At 54.3% G+C, this 22,767-nt stretch overlaps 1 protein-coding gene across 7 annotated transcripts; it reads left to right on the top strand.

The window, feature by feature from the left end:
* The first annotated feature begins 727 nt into the window (after positions 1-727).
* Positions 728-22,767, top strand: BIK (BCL2 interacting killer). Of its 7 annotated transcripts, none has more exons than XM_003905659.4 (5): positions 784-831; positions 16,738-16,905; positions 20,799-20,897; positions 21,577-21,706; positions 22,271-22,767. In XM_003905659.4, exons 2-5 carry the CDS (start codon positions 16,745-16,747, stop codon positions 22,361-22,363), a joined length of 483 nt encoding a protein of 160 aa, XP_003905708.1. In that variant the 5' UTR covers positions 784-831; positions 16,738-16,744; the 3' UTR covers positions 22,364-22,767. The 7 variants fall into 7 exon arrangements, with proteins under 7 accessions (XP_021777336.1, XP_003905708.1, XP_031512085.1 ...); XM_031656225.1 differs by lacking the exon at positions 22,271-22,767 and adding an exon at positions 4,715-4,835 and having other exon boundaries at positions 789-831; positions 21,577-22,256; XM_021921644.2 differs by lacking the exon at positions 22,271-22,767 and having other exon boundaries at positions 728-831; positions 21,577-22,256.

Genomic DNA, 22,767 nt, shown 5'->3' with positions numbered 1-22,767 from the left:
GCTGCCACCAGCCCACCCCGCCTGGAACCTTCCTGATTTCTCTGTCCCTCGCGGGGGCTTTGGGGTCCTTCTCACCAGGTCTGCACGTGGGCCCCCTGCCCCCAATCCCTCCCGTTCCGGCCTGCCTCTCGCGGACCCGGAGCCCCGACGGGAGGGGGAAGGCAGGGGGTGGGTGCTGCAGCTGGAAGGCTGCGGACGGGCGGCAGTGGAGGGGCAGTCCCCCTGGCTTCGGGTATGGAGCACTGGATGCTGCTGCTACCCAAGTGTGAACCTCGGTTTTCATATTCGTGAAATAGGCTTAAAAACACCTAAGTCCCGAAGCTGCCAGCCTAAAGGAGCACGTCTTTGAACGCTGGCTTCACGCTGTCATTTAGCAAGTCATTTCGTCCTCTTGGAGCCTCGGTGGGTAAAATGATCGTGAAAAAAAGCACCGAGGAGTACTTTGAGCTCGAAGGGAGGCCATCCGTGTAAAGGGCTTGGATTATACACCCAGATTCTGTCAATGGATCGATCTCGACTGCACGCCCGTGCTGGGCGCAGGGGAAACAGCGACGCACGGGACAAAACAAGCTTGCAGAACCGCAGGGGGCAGAGAGGCTGTAAACAAGCCAACCGGCTGCACTTGTAGCGGTTCTGTTGCCAATGCCATTCAGACCCCAGTCCGGGATTCCGCGCTCGGGGTGCGAGAGGCCGCTCCCGGGGCGGGGCGGGACCCGGGCGGGGCGGGAGGGGCGGGGCGCCCGGACCTATTAGGTCCCGCGCCGGCAGCCGGGCAGTAGACACGAAGCTTCTCCCGTGGCTCACAGACGCTGCCAGCATCGCCGCCGCCAGGTGAGTGCCCCTGACCCTGCTGCCGCCCGCCGCTCCACCCAGCTCGAGCCCGGCGGTTAGCGCCCAGGCCGCGGCCCGGGTGCCGAGCGGCTGGAAGTGTGGGGACCCGTGCCCAGGTTTTTCCGCCCCAGCAAGTCGCTGGCGAGTCCCTTGTGGGGCGACGTCTCGGGACTCCGGCTCCGAAACATCCCCTTTCTGCCCGGGGCTCCAGGTCCCCGACGGCCGATCGTGCCAGGCGCGGCCCCTGCGGGCCTCAGTTTCCGCGCCTGTGCAATGGGGTGGTTCCTCTGCGTCTCGCCGCTACGGCCGGACGCTCCATCTCCCTCGCACCGTCCTCGAGTGCGGCTTCCGGGCACCGGACTCCGACCTCTGGGGTCGTGCGGACCCGGCCAGAGCGCAGCGCGGCACCGCCAGCCCACGGCCGCTGCCGCACAGCCCCGGTGCCCTTAAAAGAGGGAAGATGGCGTCGTGCCCGGTGCTGCTGGGACCGGCTCCCGGAGGCGCTGTGCACCTAAGGGCCGAGGAAATGCTTCGTAACGGGACGCCCAGAAAGTCCGGAACAGGAACGTGCACCCGGAGCGGCGCGCAGCCTCCCGCCCACACCTGCCCATGCGCCCTGCACAGGTGCGCCCCGGACTGGTCGCGGGGACTAGAGCCCGGCTGGGGCGTGCGACCTTGTTAGGTAAATTGGGGGTGCGCCCCTGCGGGTGACCCGAAAGGGGTCCCCCCGCCTGCGGGGCGCGGTCACGACAAGGCTTGTGGGGTTCGGAGCTGGTCGTCGTCTGGGCTCTGGCCTCCTAAATGCGATCGCTTTCAAGCCCCTTCATTGTCAGTTTTGCCAGAATGAGCCACTCGTGGGGTAGGACGTGGTTGTTGATGCTGTTGTTGCTCTTACTACTGTAACATTTTTGTTGCTGTTTTAACGCAGTGTTTACTGTGGCCTGGGAGCCCGAGCTTCCCAGGGAGGTTGGTGTCTGCCTCATGTCCCCACATTAGGAGGGGCAGAGTCTGGTGGGCACTAGCGCCTGGAAGTTCTTAACATCTGCCTGTCCTTGGGAGCAGGAGGCCTCGTTTTCCAGGTAGAGAAACAGGAGATTTCAGTCCCAGGAGGCACAGAAATGCCAGGGTTGTCTAGCTGGAAGCCAAGGGCCCTTTATGGAACCCAAGCCAAAACCTCTTTCCACTCTCCAGCCCTGTGGCCTCCGAAGGGCTATTCCATCTCTCTGAACCTCAGTTCCTTCTGTTCATTCTGCAAAATGGATTTCTGAGGTTTCTGCCCAGGTGAAGAAAGCCCGACTCAAGTTAGTAGCCTCCGTGTAGTTAAGACTTACCCTGATTTCTACTTAATTTGGGGATGTCTTTGGAATAAGTTCTCAGGAATGGCACAGTCTGGGTGTTTTTTTGTTTTGTTTTGTTTTGTTTTTTTGAAACAAGAGCTTTGCTTTTGTTGCCCAGGCTGGAGTGCAGGGGCGTGATCTCGGCTCACTGCAACCTCCACTTCCTGGGTTCAAGCCATTCTCCTGCCTTAGCCTCCCTAGTAGCTGGGATTACAGACGCCCACCACGACACCCAGCTAAATTTTTTTGTATTTTTAGTAGAGACGGGATTTCACCATGTTGGCCAAGGTAGTCTCGAACTCCTCCTGACCTCAGGCGATCCACCCGCCTCAGCCTCCCAAAGTGCTGGGATTACAGATGTGGCCCCATGCCCGGCCCTTTTATTATTATTATTATCATCATCATCATTTTGTCTTAAGGATATTAAGACTAAGATTCTCACACATTTGACACGCGCCTGTAATCCTAGCACTTTGGGAGGCTGAGGCAGGAGGATTGCTTGAGTTCAGTAGATTGAGACCAGACTGGGTAACATGGTGAAACCCTGTCTCTACCAAAAAAAGCAAAAAATTAACTGGGCATGGTGGCATGTGCCTCTGTTCCTAGCTACCCAGGAGGCTGAGTTCAGAGGACTACCTGAGCTTGGAGGGGTTGAGGCTGCAGTGAGCCCTGATCACGCCACTGCACTCTAGCCAGAGAGACAGAGTGAGACCCTGTCTCAAAAAAAGGAGCATTAGGCTGGGCACGGTGGCTCACATCTGTAATCCTAGCACTTTGGGAGGCTGAGGGAGATGGATCACCTGAGGTCAGGAGTTGTGAAACTAGCCTGGCCAACATGGCAAAATCAGTCTCTTTTAAAAATGCAAAAATTAGCCAGGCGTGTTGGAGTGTGCCTGTAATCCCAGCTACTTGGGAGGCTGAGGCAGGAGAACTGCTTGACCCTGGGAGGCGGAGGTTGCACTGAGCTGAGATCACACCACTGCACTCCAGCCTGGGCCACAGAGTGAGACTCTCTGTCAAAGGAAAAAAAAAAAGCATCAAATGGTAGATCCCCAATATGTGTTACAGCTCAGGTACTCTATGGCTAGATAGAGGGGCTGCATACATGTTAGTTATTGTAAGTTTTTTTTTTATTTGAGACAGAGTTTCGCTCTTGTTGCCCAGGCTGGAGTGCAATGGCTGGGAATACATGCGTGAGCCACCTCGCCTGGCTCAAGTTTCTTACACATTTGACTTGCCTGTAATCACAGCACTTTGGGAGGCCAAGGCGGGAGGATTGCTTGAACCCAGGAGGTGGAGATTGCAGTGAGCAGAGATGGCGCCACTCACTGCACTCAGCCTGAGCTAACATGAGACTCCATCTCAGAAAAAAAAAAAAGATATCTTGTGCCACAGAGCTGCAAAGAAACCAGAGACTACTAAGAACAGTGTACTTTTTTTTTGTTTTCCCAATTTCTGATCCCGTCTCAAATAAACGGAAGGAGGTAATTGAGGAAGGGCTTGATTGGCCAGTGAGTCTTGAAGCTGACACCACTGCTGGTGGTATTTTCGCCTCTCCCTGGAAAGCATCCTGTTTTCAGTGAACCTATTAAATGTGTAGACAATTGATGGCTTTTTGCTTCCCCTGCTGCAGACTTGGTGGATCCCATGAGATTTTGACTGCCGTCTGTGCTCAGAACAGTTTGAGCAGTACGGAGGAAGTCTCCGCACCAGTCTTACTGTTGCTGGTCACCAGGAAGCCAGCAGTGTGTCTGAACTGGACACATGTGATCACTTCCTAGCCTCCCTTTGTCCTGCCACTGGTTGGTTGGGGCTGGTCCCTGGTAGAAACATAGAATGTGAGCAAATCAGTGGCCAGCCCCTAAGTTCCTTGTTGGCCCCGAGGCAGGCAGGAGAGGGGCGGGCACAAAGGGCAGCTGATTTTCCTAGTGTCAATATTAGGATGTGACAATACAAAACACCACTGGGCCTCGCCAGGCCCTGCGTAGTAAACCTGTTTTTCTGGGGGTGGGAGAGAACTTGGCACCTAGTTACCCAGACTGAAAAGCCGTGCAGCAAACAGAGAAAAGCTCACTTGTTTATTTGAGTGAGGGTCCCGGTCGTTTTGGATATTTAAGATCAAGTATTCTTGACCCCCTCCCACCTCCCCAAGATGGCATCTTGCTCTGTCGCCCAGGCTGGAGTGCAGTGGCGTGATCTCGGCTCACTGCAACCTCTGCCTCCCGGGTTCAGGTGATCCTCCTGCCTCAGCCTCCTGAGTAGCTGGGATTACAGGCACGTGCCACCATGGCAGGCTAATTTTTGTATTTTTAATAGAGATGGGGTTTCACAGTGTTGGCCAGGTTGGTCTCGAACTTCTGACCTTGTGATCTGCATGTATACCCTGCATGCAGCGTTTCACCTCCTTCTCAGGGCTACATCTGCCCATGGGGCTCTCCCTCCTGTCCTTTAACAGAAGGTGATACTGTCCAGTCCAGGGTCTCCCAGCCAGGAACAGCCTGCCGTCGTGAGCCGAGTGCTTGATTAACCCCTTTCCTCATCCTCAGGATTTTGCAGTGAACTCTCAAGCCTTTCTCTGGCTGTCCGCATCCTCTCACCTGCTTTCACTGGGTCCTTGCTCTGTGCTGGGGCCGTGCAGGTTCCCGGCCGGCTGGCTCAGACACACAGGTAAACATTTAATGAGACCTTGATGGGCTGAGTGCCCAATCCAGGTCTGTTTACTCAAGGTGCTGGGACAACACAGATGAGGAGCAGTTAATTCTGTCCGGGGGAGGGTGGGGAGGAAGTGACTTGCGCCTGAGCCCCAAGGAATGAGAGAGTCCCCTGTGCCTGCCTGGGGAATGATGGTAGCAGAGGGGGGATGTAAAGGAAGAGTTGGGGTGCAAAAGGGCTGGGGCGCAAGTTCATAGGGGAGACCCAAACAGCGTGAAGCGGAGCCCAGGGGCGGCACCTGCCTCTCAAGCCTCAGGGTCCGGCCCAGGGTGAACAGTCTTCATATTCTTCAGCCTCAGCATTTCAGAACTTGTTTTCTTTATTTTATTGTTTTTGAGATGGTGCCTTGCTCCCGTCGTGCAGGCTGCAGTGCAGTGGCGCAATCTCGGCTCACTGCAACCTCCACCTCCTGGGTTCAAGTGATTCTCCTTCCTCAGCCTCCCTAGTAGCTGGGATTACAGGCACACGCCACCACGCCTGACTAATTTTTGTATTTTTAGTAGAGATGAGGTTTCGCCATATTGGCCAAGATGGTTGCGAACTCCTGACCTCAGCCTCCCAAAGTGCTAGGATTACAGGCGTGAGCCACCGTGCCTGGCCTAATTTTTATTTTTGAGTGAGTCTTGCTCTGTCTCCCAGGTTGGAGTGCAGTGGCACGATCCCGGCTCACTGCAAGCTCTGCCTCTCAGGTTTAAGTGATTCTCCTGCCTTAGTCTCCTGAGTAGCTGGGACTACAGGTGCCTGCCACCAGCCACCACGCCTGGCTAACTTTTGTATTTTTAGTAGAGACATTGTTTCACCATGTTGACCAGGGGGGTCTTGAACTCCTGACCTTAGTTGATCCATCTGCCTTGGCCTCCCAAAGTGCTGGGATTAGAGGAGGGAGCCACCGCACCCCAGCCCAGAACTTGTTTTAAATATGAACTTTTGAAACTTAACAATTGTAGACCCAGGTGGTGGCTTGGCATTCTCTGCTTCCTTCATGGTGATAAAAAGGCACAGGCTTCCCCTTTTTGGGGTCATTTCAAAATCAGTCAAGAGAATTATTAGTCTGTTACACTTCCTCTACGGTTAGGATTATTTTTATAGGTGTTCGAACAGGAAAGGACATAGATTAAAATCTCTCTCCCCTGACTTTTTGATACAGGGTCTCACTCTGTCGCCCAGGCTGGAGTGCCGTGGCGCAATCACAGCTCACTGCAGCCTCAACCTGCTGGGCTCAAGTGATCCTCTCAGCTTGTCCTCTTAAAGTGCTGGGAGCCTCCAAAAGGCTGAGCTGTGAGGTTGGGTAGGTTACATGTATTAAATGCATTTTTTTTTTTTTTTTGAGACAGTTTTGTTCTTGTCACCCAGGCTGAAGTGTAATGGCACAATCTCGGCTCACTACAACCTCTGCCTCCCAGGTTCAAGTGATTCTTCCGCCTCAGCCTCCCAAGTAGCTGGGATTACAGGCGCCTGCCACCACAGCCAGCTATTTTTGTATTTTTAGTAGAGATGGGGTTTCACCATGTTGGCCAGGCTGGTCTCGAACTCCTGACCTCGGATGATCCACCTGCCTTGGCTTCCCAAAGTGCTGGGATTACAGGTGTGAGCCACCGTGCCTGGCCTTAAATGCATTTTGGAGTGAGCCATCACACCTGGCTTCCCCTAACTCTAGTCTTAGAAATGAAGAATTAGGGGCCCAGAGAGGCTAAGGAATTCTTCCAAAGCCCCATGGCCAACGTGGCCCAGGCCCAGGGGTTCAGCAGCCAAGTGCCCCTTGTCAGAGCCAGGCTCCGCAAGAGCCCTGACTCTGTCTGGGGCTGTACTAGATGGGGTGGGGTGTGCGTGGGAGGGAGTGGGGTTTGCTTTCTTGATAAGAGAGAAACTGACATTAAACCAAACATCTGGACCATCTCTACAATATGCCAGGCAAAACGGAAACAGGCCTGTTTGTCACTCGGCACATCTGCATCCCTGTGCGGGGCCCTGAGGGGCCACTGGGTGGGGGAAGCATGATCTGAAAGTAGCCCCTGTGTCCTGCCTCTGGGTGATGCCTTGTTTCCGAAGGGTTTCAGGGTTTTGTTTTGTTTTTGTTTTTGAGGTGGAGTCTCACTCTGTTTCCCAGGCTGGAGTACAGTGGTGCCATCTCAGCTCACTACAACCTCCACCTCCCCGGTTCCAGCGATTCTCCCACCTCAGCCTCCAGAGTAACTAGGATTACAGGCGCTTGCCACCACGCCCGGCTAATTTTTTGTATTTTTAGTAGAGATGGGGTTTCACCATGTTAGCCAGGCTGGTCTTGAACTCCTGACCTGAAGTGATCCGCCCACCTCGGCCTCCCAAAGTGCTGGGATTACAGGCGTGAGCCACCGCGCCCAGCCAAGGGTTTCAGGGTTTGAAGTCTCATGTAGGCCTCAGTGTCACTCCTGTGGTTGTCCCTGCGAGCGCATCAGAGAGGTGCTGTGACCAGGATCACATAGCCCCCCTCAGTGGGGGTTGGGGTAAGGGATAGTATGTTTAATTATGTAAGTAATTACAGACTCATTGTCAAGTTCAAAGTAATGGATACAAGCTAGGTCTGCTAGGTGAAGTGGCTCACGCCTCTAATCCCAGCACTTTGGGAGGCTGAGGTGGGTGGATCACCTGAGGTTGGGAGTTTGAGACCAGCCTGAGCAACACGATGAAACCCCGTCTTTACTAAAAATACAAAATTAGCCGGGTGTGGTGGCACATGCCTGTAATCCCAGGTACTTGGGCAGTTGAGGTGGAAGGATCACCTGAGCCCAGGGAGGTGGAGACTGCAGTGAGCCATGTTCATGCCACCGCACTCCAGCCTAGGTGACAGAGAGACCCTGTCCCAAAATGATAATTCTCCATATTGGGCCTCCCACAGGAGGATCTTGGGGGGGCTGCAGCTCAGGGTGACTCCCATCTTGTCACTAGCCAGGTGACCCCTTTGTTCTGGAGCCTGAGCTCCGAAAGCCCCAGGTGGGGGTGCCCTTTCAGATGCCCCTTTTCAATTTCAAAGGCTCTGATTCTAGATCTTGAAGCCGGATGCGGCCCTGGCACCCGGCTTCAGTTTCCACTGTGAAGGACGGAGGTCTCCCAGGCCCAGCCCAGGCGGCCAAGCCCATCCTGGAATCAGAACACACTGAGCACATTGTGTAGGGTGGCACCTTTTTATCCAAGTTACTAGCTACACATCAGTGTTTAAAGAGAAAAAAGTGACCTTTCATTTTTTTTTTTCTTGAAACTTGAGGAAACAAGATACATTCTACTGATTTTTTTTTTCTTAGAACTAAATGCATGTCTGCAGCGCGGTAGAGGTGTCTTTTTTTCATGCTATGTGGGGAAAGTGTGCTGCTTTTTGGAGATGGACTGGAATGTCTGGTTTCTGTCCCTGGGCCCAGCGGCTACGCCTGTTTTCTGTAGAAGGTGCCGTAGTGAGACCCAGGGCCACTCCTTCCTATCACTGTCACAAGGTTGTGATAGTGGATACTTTGAGCTAAAGGGCTCTTTGCGAGCCTCCAAAAAATAACAACTCATATTTATTGAGCATTCACTCATGAGTACTGTACCTGATTTAGCTCATTTAATCTTCACAGCAACCCCAGGAGGTAGATTTTACTGAGGAGGAAACTGAGACGCAGAGAAGCTAGCTGCTTCCCCAACAGTAGCCCATGTATGAGTGAAGCTGTGCAGGCTGGCCCCAGAGCCCAAGCCCCCTACCCCTGCTGTGCTGACGTTTCAGGGATGACTGTGTCAAGGGCCCCGATCCCCTTTACTCTACTGGCAGGAAAGGAGAGAGTGCTTCCCTTACACTGTCACCCTTACGACTTTTTATTTTTTTTTAGATGGAGTCTCACTCTGTTGCCCAGGCTGGAGTGCAGTGGTGATCTCGGCTCACTGCAGCCCCCGCCTCCCAGGTTCAAACGATTCTCCTGCCTCAGCCTCCCGAGTAGCTGGGACTACGGATGCATGCTACCACGCCCGGCTATTTTTTTGTATTTTTTTAGTAGAGACGGGGTTTCACCGTGTTAGCCAGGATGGTGTCAATGTCCTGACCTCGTGATCTGCCCACCTTGGCCTCCCAAAGTGCTGGGATTACAGGCGTGAACCACTGTGCCCAGCCTCTTACAACTTTACTGTACAGATGTCCCCCAACTTTGATTTGATTCGGTTGAGGATTCTTCAGTGTAGAGTAGTGCAAGCATGGCACACAATCGGTTGAAACCACGCTTTGAATACCCACCTGCACATCCATAGTCTGCTCTTCACTGTCAGAGACGGAGGCTGCAGTGAGCTGAGATCGCGCCACTGCACTCCAGCCTGGGCGACCGAGCGAGGCTCCCTCTTGAAGAAATAAAAAAAAAAGGAAATTCCTTTCTTTCTTCCCTCTCTCCTTTGGTGCTCCTCCCCTCTCCTCCCTTCTCTAAATCTCCCTGCCTTCCCTCTTTTTTCCTAGCTAATTCTCCATCACTTATGGGAAGCGAATTGACCCACCCTTCCAAACTGAGCAGTTTTGGACACGTGCAGGTTCCTAACAGCGGGCTCTGGAGCCTGGGCTTCCCCAGTCAGGTGGTGACGGAGTCATGATGTAGGGCATTGTGTACTTTGAGTTTCTTGAAATATAGCCTGGGCAATGTAAAACCCAAAAAATTAGCCGGGAGTGGTGGCATGCGCCTGCAGTCCTAGCTACTTGGGAGACTGATGTGGGAGGATCACCTGAGCCTGGGAGGTGGAGACTGCTGTGAGCCATGACCTGGCCACTGTACTCCAGGCTGAGTGACAAAGCAAGACTCTGTCTCAAAAAAAAAAAAGAAAAAATATACCTTGAAGAAAAACATCAAACAGCTCCATTTCATGTATATATATATATATATATATATATATATATATTTTTTTTTTTTTTTTTTTTGAGATGGAGTTTTTTGCTGTTGTCGCCCAGGTTGGAGTGTAATGGTGCGGTCTCGGCTCACTGCAAACTCCTCCTCCCAGGTTTAAGCAATGTTCCTGCCTCAGCTGCCCGAGTAGCTGGATTACAGGCGCGCACCCCACAACTGGCTAATTTTTTTTGAAACGGGGTAGAGACGGGGTTTCACCATGTTAGTCAGGCTGGTCTTGAACTCCTGATCTCGTGATCTGCCCGCCTTGGCCTCCCAAAGTGCTGGGATTATAGGCATGAGCCATGGCGCCTGGCCCATTTCATATATTTTTAAAATTTGTATTGTCAATTTATTTTTAGAGGGGGGGTCTCGCCATATTGGCCAGGCTGGTCTTGAACTGGGCTCGTGCGACCTGCCCGCCTCAGCCTCCTGAAGGGCTGTGATGACAGCACAGCGGTGTCTGCAGATCTCTGGCTTCAATTTTTCAGGGCTGCCAGGTCCACGCAGGGGTGTATGTGGGATGCATCCCTAGAAATCAAAGGTCATGTGCGTGTGTGACTGGTGGATGCTGATTGTCACACTACCCTCCAGAAAGGCAGCAACATGTGCAGTCCACTGTGGCGTCCTGAGCTGTGAGTGGCCTCTGATTTCCTCCCTTCTAAGGCCATTGATTGTGTTAACCAGCTTTTATGGAGCCCCTGCTAGGTGGCGGGAAATGGGCAGTAGCGTATCTTTTCATCCTATCAGCAGCCCTGGAGGCCCCGCTGTTTCTGCAAGGCTCAGAGGTGAGCTGGTTGTTCTGCCTCACACAGCAGGGGCCGAGCAGGGGGTGGAACTGAGGTCCAGCCTGGCTGCAGGCTCAGGGCGTTTCCTGCTGGGCTGCACTGGAGTTGTGTGTGCTCTAAGGGCTTTGCGTCCCCACCCTCATGGTCCAGGGCCAGGCTGTGACTGGGAGGGTTGCAGGTGGAAGACTAGACCAGGGTTTTCTAGCGGGCCCACTCAGCCGGCCCTCCCTGTGACCCCAGCATGGCCCCTGACCCTCTTGGTTTGCCTGCCTGTGAAACGGGAAGTGTCAGATCCCACCTGCCTGGCTTTGACAGGACTGGGTGAGATCATGAGAGTCTGAGGGTCCCTACCGGGAGTTCGACCCCACCCTCAGGTCCAGCCCCACCCACCTCTGCCCCCCACCCCTGCCCTGACACTCCTGCAGCCTCAGCCCTTGAACACCTGCTGAGGACTGTGCAGGACACATCTCTGCTTGCTCGTGCTTCTGCGCAACCTGGGAGGGGCTTGGGAGGTAGATGGCGTTTCCCCATCTTCCAGATGAGCCACGGGCAAGCTGTGGAGTGCAGAGCTGTTCACCAAATGCAGGCTGCTCTGCCCAGAACCTGCCCTCCCTCCCACTCTGAGCCCTGCAGGTACCCTCAAGGCCGTGGGTGTGGCGCGCTCTTCTGCACACGAGATTTGCATCCTAACCTCTTAGGGTAAAACAGGGCTTCTGACTGGCGCCTGGTGTTTCCACTGTGAATGTGTAGGAGGCAAAGTGTGGGCTGTAGCCTGGGTGGGGACACACGGCTAGGTGTGTCTTCCTTCACCAAAGAAGGGTTTCAACTACTCATTTGCAAGTTTGCTGGAAAAAAAAGATAATAAAAACCAGTCCAGTTTCCTGGATCTGCAGCTGCAGTGACCTCACAGGGGGCCTCTGGGAACAGATTGCCTCCATGTCTTCAGTCAACAAACGTATGTCTGCTCTATGCCAGGCCTTGGGCTGAGAACCAGAAACTGGTAAGAGCAGCAGCTCCCCTCTTAGGGGTTTACTCTGTGCCAGATCATTTCATCCCCACAATAGTCCTGTGCAATAGGTGTTACTAGTATCTCCATTCTAATTTTTTTTTTTTTCCCCCTGAGATGGAGTCTTGCCCTGTTGCCCAGCCTGGAGTGCAGTGACGCAATCTTAGCTCACTGCAACTTCCGCCTCCCGGGTTCAAGCAGTTCTCCTGTCTCAGCCTCCCGAGTAGCTGGGATTACAGGTGCCCGCCACCATTCCCAGCTAATTTTTGTAGTTTTAGTAGAGACGGGGTTTCACAATGTTGACCAGACTGGTCTTGAACTCCTAACCTCATGATCTGCCCGCCTTGGCCTCCCAAAGTGCTGGGACTACAGGCAGAGCCATCTTTATTTTATAATTAAGGAAACAGAGGTCAGCTAACTTGCCCAGGGACACCCAACAGCCCAGTTGCAGAGCCCACACTCCAGCCCGCCACAGGTACGAAACTGAGCAGCAGCTAGTGTGGTCAGCTGGAGCCAGAGGGGAGCAGAGACACGCAGACTCTGAGGGTCCAATAAGGTGATGCCTGAATCGGCCAGGCTCATACTCATAATCTCCGTACTTTGGCAGGCCCAGGTGGGAGTTGAAGCCAGGAGTTCCGAGACAAGCCTGGGCAACAAAGCAAGACCCTATCTCTACAACAATTATATAAAAATTAGCCATGTGCACGGTACATACCTGTCCAGTTACCCTGGAGGCTGAGGTGGGAGGATTGCCTGAGCCCAGGAGTTGGAGGCTTTGGTGAGCCATGATCAGGCCACCGCACTCCAGCCTGGGCAAAAGAGTGAGACCCTATATGTGAAAAAAATAATAATAAAATTTAATTTTTATAAAAGGGCCAATAGGCATAGGCATGGGCCAGTCTGAGGTTGGCTGGTGAGCTCTGCACATTTGAAGACTTGGAGGCATGGCAGGACCAGGCACCATCCGTGGAAAGCGTACTTATCTTGAGTGTGGTTAGGGCGGGAACCAAGATTGGGGTGGCAGGGCCACAGGGGGAGGGCCTGTTAGTGGATGTGGCACAACCCCCCCAGTTTTTTTTTTTTTTTTTTGAGACAAGTCTCGCTCTGTTGCCCAGGCTGGAGTGCAATGTCACGATCTCGGCTCACTGCAACTTTCACCTTCCAGATTCAAGTGATTCTCCTGCCTCAGCCTCCCGAGTAGCTGGGATTACAGGTGAGCACCACCACACCCGGCTAATTTTTGTATTTTTAGTGGAGATGGCGTTTCACCACGTTAGGCAGGCTAGTCTCAAACTCCTAAGCTCAGGTGATCCACCTGCCTCCACCTCTCAAAGTGCTGGGATTATAGGCGTGAGCTGCACCGACCAGGCCAGGTCTAGGGAGCCAAACAGAGCAGTGACAGGGTCAGGGTTGAGGCTGCCATCTTGAGATTAGGTTGGAGAGCGCTCCACTGAAGGCTGGAGACCAGTAAGGCATTCAGCGCAGGTGCCAGGTAAGAGCTGACCAGGACTGGGCCTCCCTTGGGCTGGTGGGGTGGCCAGGAGAGACCACAGCTGTAAGGACCCTCCTGGGCAGGCCCCCCACCCTCCACTCCCTGGCTCAACACCGAGTTTTCCCATGCAGATCTGGGCCCCAAGGCCAGCCTTGGCCCGGTTGGTGATGGGATCTTCGCCATTCACATCAAGCCAATCTCGGGGCCTGGGCCTAGAGGCCGGAGGTTAAAGGCTCAGATTAGGTCACTTCTTTGATGTGGTAGAGGGTAATGGGTATTTAATGAGTTAATCCAAAGTGCTGTAATCCCAGTACTTTGGGAGGCTGAGGTGGGCGGATCACTTGAGGTCAGGAGTTGAGACCAGCCTGGCCAACACGTCGAAACCCCGTCTGTACTAAAAATAGAAAAATTAGCGGGGCGTGGTGGCGCGCGCCTGTAGTCCCAGGTACTTGGGAGTCTGAGGCAGAGAATCACTTGAACCTGGGAGGTGGAGGTTGCAGCTGAGCTGAGATAGCACCGTTGCACTCCAGCCTGGACAACAGAGTGAGACTGTCTCAAAAAACAAACAAACAAAAAAAACCACTACCACCAACAAAAACACAGTAGATGGGGAAACCAAGGCTGGGGCAGGAAGGATTGGGTTAGGGTATTAATCTAAGGTGAGACGTGGTCCTGGGTCTACTCAGATGGGGAGGTTGGCGGGGTGGGGAGCTTGAAAGGGTCTTGAAGGCAGAGCGTGGGTGACTGACTCCTCAGGTAGGCCCGGCCTGCTCTCTGCTGTAGACCCTGGACAGCGTAGCCCACTCTGGTGGCTGGGGCCTTCTTCCTATCTGGTGCCTGAGGATTCTGGGAATGCCTGCTGGGTAAGGGGGCTGTTGGGACAGTGGCTCAAGGCAAGGCTCCGTGCAGCTCACAGCGCAGCTCACAGTGAGCTGAGGTTCCACTGTCGTTCTCACTTTGCGGGGCGTGGAGGTACCGGGGTCTCCACGGGAGCACAGAGCAGGAGACTGCCTTTTCGAGGGGTAGGGAAAGGGGGGAAAAGCAAACAAGGGCTGGAGCTGCTTTCCTAGGGAAATGCCATTTGCATAGACACCCAAGGCAGCCGGAAGTTCTGGACACAGTTCTTTTAATGCCACCTTAACACGCACAGTGCTGGCAGTCTATACAATGTAAAACATCCCATCTGTGAAATTTTATTTTGTCTTCTTGAGTCAGAATCTAGCTCTGCCTCCCAGATTCAAGTTGGGATTCCAGGCATGCGCCACCACACCTGGCTCATTTTGTATTTTTTTTTTTTTTTTTTTTTGAGACGGAGTCTCGCTCTGTCGCCCAGGCTGGAGTGCAGTGGCCGGATCTCAGCTCACTGCAAGCTCCGCCTCCCAGGTTCACGCCATTCTCCTGCCTCAGCCTCCCGAGTAGCTGGGACTACAGGCGCCCGCCACCTCGCCCGGCTAGTTTTTTGTATTTTTTTAGTAGAGACGGGGTTTCACTGTGTCAGCCAGGATGGTCTCGATCTCCTGACCTCGTGATCCGCCCGTCTCGGCCTCCCAAAGTGCTGGGATTACAGGCTTGAGCCACCGCGCCCGGCCTCATTTTGTATTTTTATTAGAGGCGGGGTTTTACCATGTTGGCCAGGCTGGTCTCAAACTCCTGACCTCAGGTGACCCACCCACCTCAGCCTCTCAAAGTGCTGGGATTACAGGCGTGAGCCACCGCACCCAGCCCATCCATCTCCCTTGAATACTGAAAGCAAGTTGTGATCACATACTTGTGCCTAGGCCTGTGGGAGGGCGGCCCTGTGGGTCCTGCCTGCTGTCAGTTCTCCCTCGCGTGGGGGGCAGCGAGACTTGGAGCTCTGTCCCTTCTTGGCTCAGTCATGAACTTCTCTAAGCCTCAGTGTCCTGTGTGAACAAACAGTTCAGTGAGATAGTGGGAGGGCAGAGTGTTCTATCAGCAGGCATGGGGAATTGAAAATTAAGAACACCCAGGGTATTATGGTAAGAAAATAATGAGTTGAAGCATAAAGGTAATGGTTAGTGCCAGCTTCCTCCCAGCGTGCCAGGCCCTGTTCAAAGTACATGAAGGAGTTCCTTATTTCGTCTTCCCAATAGCCCAGGGCAGGGCTCTCAGACCATGAAACCCATTTCACAGATGAAGAAACTGACACACTGGTGCTAACTGCCAGAGCTGGGCTTTGAACTAGGCCATTAGATTCCCATGCCACAGTCATCGTCATTATCATCGTCTAGATCGAAGACTGTTTGGTACACTGTGGGATAAATGTGGGGTACATGATAGTGAATCGGGTCGCAGAACCCTTCTCTGCCATCAGGATGAAACATTTATTGACGTGGGAATTCGCAGTGATCACAGTTAGGAAGGCCTTTGGTGGCAAAGAACGAGAAACTCAAATGAATGGCGATGAGGACACATTTGGGTTCATTTTTCTTACAAACAGTTGGAGGAGGCAGCTCAGCAACACCCTGAGGCCTGGGCGCTCTGCCTCCCCACTCTGCTCTTGCTGGCCAGCCGCTGCAGCTCCATCTTTGAAGGGGCTGCCCTGGCTGTGTCAGCTCCCTGGCATCCAACTCCTGCCTCCAGCCTCTAAGCCCTCATTGACCAGAACTGGGTTACACAGTGGCCACCAGCTGCAAGGGATGCTGGGAAGCTGAGGGAGAGGAGGGCCGCGGTTGGCTTAGATGAATGACGATGCAGGATCACCCCGAAGAAAACTGGGGTTCTATCAGCAAGGAGCCAGGTGGAATGGATATTGGAGAGGTAAATAGCGTTTGCCAGTAAAGAAGACTGTAAAACACTGTGTATGGGGTGATCCCATTTGTGAAGAAGGATGTGTGATGCGCACATGTGTTTAGGAAAAACACTAGAAGAATTAGCGATGGTCTCACTGGGAATGGGGATTGTGATACGTTTTTCTCAGGCTGCTTCTCTGCCTGTCTTCTCAAGAGAAATAGCAGACACCAAAGAACAGGTGTGGCCTTCTGTTAAGTGGTGCAGAGGAATTGCCTTGCCTGTGCAGCCTCGCCTCTGTCCCCTGTGCTGACAGCAGGTGCCTGGGTTTTCTTGAGGTCTGGTGTCAGAGAACTTCTAATATTTATTTATACTCTGATGTTGTTTCACAAAGAAGAAAAAGGCTGGGCACGGTTGGTTCACGTCTGTAATCCCAGCACTTTGGGAGGCCGAGGTGGGTTGCATCACTTTGAGGTCAGGGGTTCAAGACCAGCCTGGCCAACATGGTGAAACCCCCGTCTTTACTAAAAACACAAAATAATTACCCAGGCGTAGTGGTGCATGCCTATAGTCCCAGCTACTCAGGAGGCTAAGGCAGGAGAATCGCTTGAACCCAGGAGCCAGAGGTTGCAGTGAGCCAAGATTGTGTTACTGCGCTGCAGCCTGGGGGACAGAGCAAGGCTCAGTATCCAAAAACAAAGAAAGAAAGAAAGGGCCCTTATGAATCATCTTCAAGTCCCTCCCTTCCAAGAACAGAGATGCTGGGCGATTTGCCCAGAGGCACACAGCATGTAGCGGGATTCATGCCTGCAGGAGCTGGGGCTGGGGGAGATTGACAGCTTTAGCGGATCAAAAGAGCGGGTGAGTAGGGCTATGCAGTCTGGCGGTTACCCTGTGAGAGAGCCCCCAGACCGCTCAGTTCTGAGGGGTCCAGCCATATGCTGTCTTTTTGCCCCAGAGGAGACATGTCTGGAGTTAGACCCATCTCCAGAGACATCTTGATGGAGACCCTCCTGTATGAGCAGCTCCTGGAACCCCTAACCATGGAGGTTCTTGGTGTGACTGACCCTGAAGAGGACCTGGACCCTATGGAGGACTTCGATCCTTTGGAGTGTATGGAGGACAGGTAGGTCCCCATGGCCTGCCCCACCCCATGCCTGATAGTGACTTCAGGGGTGGGCCGGATGAGCAGAGCTTCTGTGACTGGGGGAGCACTGCAGACGCCTCCCAGGCCGGGCCCCTGAGAGGAAGATTCCCCAGATGTGGGCATGGAGGCTTCTGCCCTGGGAGTGGCCTCGCTTTGCTGTCCCCTCTCCCCTGACACCAGCTCACAGAGCCCTGGACAGCCACCATGTTCACAGTCCCAAGATGGACCTGGGGCCACTGGCTGTCAAAATGGCACAGTGTTTGGGCCTCAGGGAGCTAGACAGGCCAGGCCCTTAGCGACCTGCTGAGTATATCAAGGCCTCTTGAAGGAGGTGGCTCTGTTGCCAGAAAGGGGACCCGATCCAGATCCCAAAAGAGGGTTCTTGGATCTCAAGCAAGAAAGAATTTGGGCCACACGCAGTGGCTCGCACCTGTAATCCCAGCACTTTGGGAGGCTGAGGCAGGTGAATCACTTGAGGTCAGGAGTTCTAGACCAGCCTGGTCAACATGGCAAAACCCCATCTCTACTAAAAATACAAAAAGTAGCTGGGGCTGGGCGTGGTGGCTCACACCTATAATCCCAGCAGTTTGGGAGGCCGAGTCGGATGGATCACGAGGTCAGGAGATTGAGACCATCCTGGCTAACATGGTGAAACCCTGTCTCTACTAAAAAATACAAACAATTAGCCGGGCGTGGTGGCGGGCGCCTGTAGTCCCAGCTACTGGGGAGGCTGAGGCAGGAGAATGGCGTGAACCTGGGAGGCGGAGCTTGCAGTGAGCCGAGATTGTACCAATGCACCTCCAGCCTGGGCAGCAGAGCGAGACTGCATCTCAAAAAAAAAAAAAAAAGTAGCTTGGCCTGGTGGCACATGTCTGTAGTCCCAGCTAGTCGGGAGGCTGAGGCAGGAGAATATCTTGAACCCAGGAGGCAGAGGTTGCAGTGACCCAAGACTGCACCAATGTACTCCAGCCTGGGCAACAGAGTGAGACTCCATCTCAAAAAAAGAAAAGCTGCTCTATAGGCAGAGCAGGTGCATGTGCTGCTTGACTGAATATGCTTATAGTTGTTTATTGATTATATGCTAAACAAGGGGTGGATTATTCAGGAGTTTCCGGGTAAGGGGTGGGCAGTTCCCGGAACTGAGGATTCCTCCTCCTTTTAGACCATAGAGGGCAACTTCCTGACGTTGCCGTGGCATTTGTAAACTCGTGGCACTGGTGGGAGTGAATCCTAGCATGCTAATAGAGTTGGTGCACAGTGAATAGTGAGGATGACTGGAGGTCACTTTTGTGGCCATCTTGGATTTGGTGGACTTTGGCTGGCGTCTTTGCTGAATCCTGTTTCATCAGCAAGGTCTTTGTAACCTGTATCTTATGCTGACTTCCTATCTCCTCCTGTGACTGTGACTTAGAATTCCTAGCCTCCTGGGAATGCAACCCAGTAGGTCTCAGCCTTTTGTTACCCAGCCACTATTCAAGATGGAGTTGCTCTGGTTCAGTTGCCTCTGACGGCTCTCATTTTAGAAAACCAGAACCGGGCTGGGCACTATGGCTGATGCCTGTAATCCCAGCACTTTGGGAGGCTGAGGTGGGTGGATCACCTGAGGTTGGGAGTTCGAGACCAGCCTGGCCAACATGGTGAAACCCCATCTCTACTAAAAATACAAAAATTACCCGGGTATGGGGGTCGGGGAGGGGGGCGGGCGCCAATAGTCCCAGCTACTTAGGAGGCTGAGGCAGGAAAGTCACTTGAACCCAGGAGGCGGAGGTTGTACTGAGCCCTGAGATTGCACCACCGCACTCCAGCCTGGGCAACAGAGTGAGACTCCATCTCACAAAGAGAGAAGGATAAAAGAAAGAGAAAGAAAAGAGAAAGAAAAGCAGAACCTATGGAAGAGGCTGAGGAGGCCATACAGTTCCTGGCCCCAGCTTCAAAGAATTACTGAGGCATGAAGGGATCTTCCTAGGACTGACAAGGCCCCTGGAGGCAAAAGGATTTGCCTGGGGTTTCAGGGGCCAAGGTCCAGTAGGACCTGACCCTTGCACTCTGCCAGCTGCTCCCAGCTATGTCCAGGCACACCCGGCCTTCCCAGCGGCAGGAAGGACACACACTTCTTTTCTTTTTTTTGAGACGGAGTCTCTGTCACCCAGGCTGGAGTACAGTGGCATGATCTCTGCTCGCCACAAGCTCCACCTCTCTGGTTCACGCCATTCTCCTGCCTCAGCCTGCTGAGTAGCCGGGACTACAGGTGCCCACCACTACATCCGGCTAATTTTTTGTACTTTCAGTAGAGATGGGGTTTCATCATGTTAGCCAGATGGTCTTGATCTCCTGACCTCGTGATCTGCCTGCCTCGGCCTCCCAAAAGGTGCTGGGATTACAGGCGTGAGCCACCACACCCGGCCGCCCGGCTAATTTTTATTTGGTATTTTTAGTAGAGACGGGATTTCACCATGTTGGCCAGGCTGGTCTTGAACTCCTGACCTCAGGCAATCCACTCACCTTGGCCCCACAAAGTGTTGGGATTACAGGCGTGAGCCACCACGCCCGGCCAAGACTGGCACTTTCATTCTTCCCCTGGTACAGATGAGGGATGTGAAGGCCCAGGAGCAGCTGACCTCAGTAGTTTCTACCCTGAGCCTGGAAGAGAATGATCAGGTCTGACCTGAGCTGTTGCTTTCTGCTGGGGAATCCTGGCTCTGATGTGGCGCTTCCCACAGGCCAGGGACCAGCTCCAGGTTCCACAGGATTCTTTTCTGCTGTCAGCCTCAGGATTTTTAGTCATTAAGGTCCTGGACACAGGGATTGGGCTGGCTGGGATTTTAGAACTGGAGGGACTTGTCCATTAATGGACAAGGATGGATGGACAGTTTTCCATCCTGGGGCAGTGTTTGCCTGAGGTTCCCCAGGGTGACAGGAGTTAGGACCACAGCCCCCAACCCTGATTGCCAGCCCACCCCTGTACACCTCCCACCTGCATCCCCTTCAAGTAGGGAGCGTAGGCCCAGGGCATTAGCAGGTCAGGCGGGTGGGGCTAGGGCCCTGGCCCGGCCTCAGCTCAGGGCCCCTAGGAGTCCCACCTCCCTGGGAATTCCCCCGCTGTAGTCACTGGGATGGAATGCACACAGGTCCCTGGTGGAGGTCCAGACCAGCAAGCTGGGAGGGTGGGGAGTGTCTCAGTCTTTGTGTGGGAGTGGATGTGGATGGGGTGTAGGATCAAGGATGTGGCTTAGTTGGGGGGGCCACCAGGGGCTTCTTAGTCCCCCCATTCTGAGAGTGGTGGTGCCAACAGGGCTGGTTTCAGGATTGGGAACCAGGACACAGGTCTTAGAGCCCCCTCACCTCCCACGAAGGAAGGTAAGCTGCAACCCCTGTGGGAAGCCAGCCTCAGCCATCCAGGGCGCTCAGCACTCCCCAGACCTGCCTGTTCCCCTTGTCCACCGTTTCCACCAAAGCCCACAGGTGGGCCTGCCCCAGGATTCTTCAGGGAAGTTCAGAGACCGAGTTCTGGATGTTCAGGCATCCCTGGGTGCACGGGCAGGCTGCCTCAGGAGACTCACCTGCTGCTGACGCTAGTGGGCAGTCACGGGCACAAGAGGGCCTGGGACTCACCACGCAGGCAGTGCTGCTCCCTGGTGTCTCTGGCACCTCTGGGGCCACCCACGGATGGGACCTCGCGGGTATCTCTGAATCCAAGTGGGAGCTGGAGGAGGGATGCAGGGAGGCCTGCTCAATGCCTGCCCCGAATCTGACACCATCTTTTATCCTCTGGGCCACTCCCAGCCACACACATTCCATTGGCTGGGTGGGTCCAGGTACATGTGGCTTCCACAGCACAGCCACACCCCGACTCCTATGTGTGCTCCCTGCAGTGACATGTTGGCCCTGCGGCTGGCCTGCATCGGGGACGAGATGGATGTGAGCCTCAGGGCCCCGCGCCTGGCCCAGCTCTCTGAGGTGGCCATGCACAGGTAACCGGCCTGTGCCCTGCCCAGGCCTCTATACCTGGGGAAGGGCCCTGGGCGGTGGGTAAAGGCCCTGAGTGCAGCATAGGGCTGGGCCCTGAGGAAGCCCTGTGGGGAATGTGTCCTGACACTCTGGGGCTGTACTGAAACCCTTTGCTGCTTCCCGCACCTCCCTGGGAGCGCCCAGCTCCTGGCACTGGCCCCCTGCCACCTGTCCCTGGCATTCCTGGGCAACAGACAAAGCAGAGCCCAGGGCCCTTCTCTCGCCATCCTCATGAAGCCCAGATGGTACATTTCCACCATGGTCTTTAAAGGAGGTGCTACGTGACCTCGGATCCTAGACCCTGAGGGCTGGGCCTCTCGGCTAGTCTCCGGTGGGGGAACAGAGTGGGCAGTGGCTTGCCAGGGCTCTGTAGAATGGGGGTTTATTTTCTATGTGGCCAGCTCCGGAAGACAGGGCCACTGGCAGGTGGCTGGCTGGGGAAGGAAGCAGGAAATCAGAATGAATTTCACCACAAACAGGCCCCTGCAGGTGAAGGTGCCCATGGAAAGGGCCCCGGGTGGCTGTGGGGTGGGAGGGCACAGGCTCCTGCTCCCCACAGCTGTGATGGTGTCATCTAAGTACAGGCTGTCCCTACCTGTTCCTGCAGTAATGGCTTTGTCCCCCCATCCTCTTTGTCTGTAGCCTGGGTCTGGCTTTCATCTACGACCAGACGGACGACATCAGGGATGTTCTTAGAAGTTTCATGGATGGTTTCACCACCCTTAGGGAGAACATAATGAGGTTCTGGAGATCCCCGAATCCCAGGTCCTGGGTAAGAGCCTTAGAGATTCCTGACCCTGATTTGCTCTGCGGCCAGTGGGGGCTGTCAGAGCTGCTCCTCAGGGCGCCACAGTCCCCATCACTCCCTGTCATCTGCTGTGTCATCGTTGTCCACATCCGCCTGGTCCCATAGGCTTCTGAGTTTGGGATTCCTGGATGAGTGCACAAACCAGTGCGTGGTCCTGGGTCTCCCTCTGGCCCGAGAGCCTTCACCTGGCAGACAGGATTCTCGTCTCCTCGCCAGGGCAGAGGCCTCCCTGAGCAGCCGTCCTGGCAGCCTGGTGCCACTCTGCACTGCCCACCACCAGGGCAGCTGACCGCCCTGACCTGTGTCCACCCTTTGCCTGTGTCCCACAGACTGGCAGCCGCTGGCCTCTTTGGCCATGTCCTCAGGGCCACTTTCCCCCTCTCCTGAACTCCTTCCTTCTCTGGTTCCCTCGAGCTGCTTCCCAGTCCCCACCTCCCTGGGCTTCCCCTTGGAACTCTGCTGTCACCCCTGTCTGGCCTCATTGCTGGGGCCTGCTCCGAGCCTGACTCCTCTGTTTTGCTCCTGCAGGTGTCCCGTGAACAGGTGCTGCTGGCGCTGCTGCTGCTGCTGGCACTGCTGCTGGCGCTGCTCAGCGGGGGCCTGCACCTGCTGCTCAAGTGAGGCCCCAGCGGCTCAGGGCGGGGCTGGCCCCACCCCTGTGACCACTGCCCTGGAGGTGGCGGCCTGCTGCTGTTGTCTTTTTAACTGTTTTCTCATGATGCCTTTTTATATTTAAACTCTGAGATAGTGCTGGAACACTGCTGAGGTTTTATACTCAGGTTTTTTGTGTTTTTTTAAATTCCAGTTTTCGTTTTTTCTGAGATGAATTCCTATGGCTCCGAACTTGTTGCCGGTTAACTGTGGCTTGTGCCCAGGAAGAGCCATTCACTCCTGCCCCCGCCCACACGGCAGGTAGCAGGGGGAGTGCTGGCCACACCCCTGTGTGATGTGTGATGCCCTTGGCAAAGAATCTACTGGAATAGATTCCAAGGAGCAGGAGTGCTCAATAAAATGTTGGTTTCCAA

This window comes from Papio anubis, chromosome 16, assembly GCF_008728515.1.
Source record: "Papio anubis isolate 15944 chromosome 16, Panubis1.0, whole genome shotgun sequence".
Lineage (NCBI taxonomy): Eukaryota > Metazoa > Chordata > Mammalia > Primates > Cercopithecidae > Papio > Papio anubis.
The sequence above is the reverse complement of the archived record's forward strand: the minus strand, read 5'-3'. Positions and strand labels throughout refer to the sequence as shown.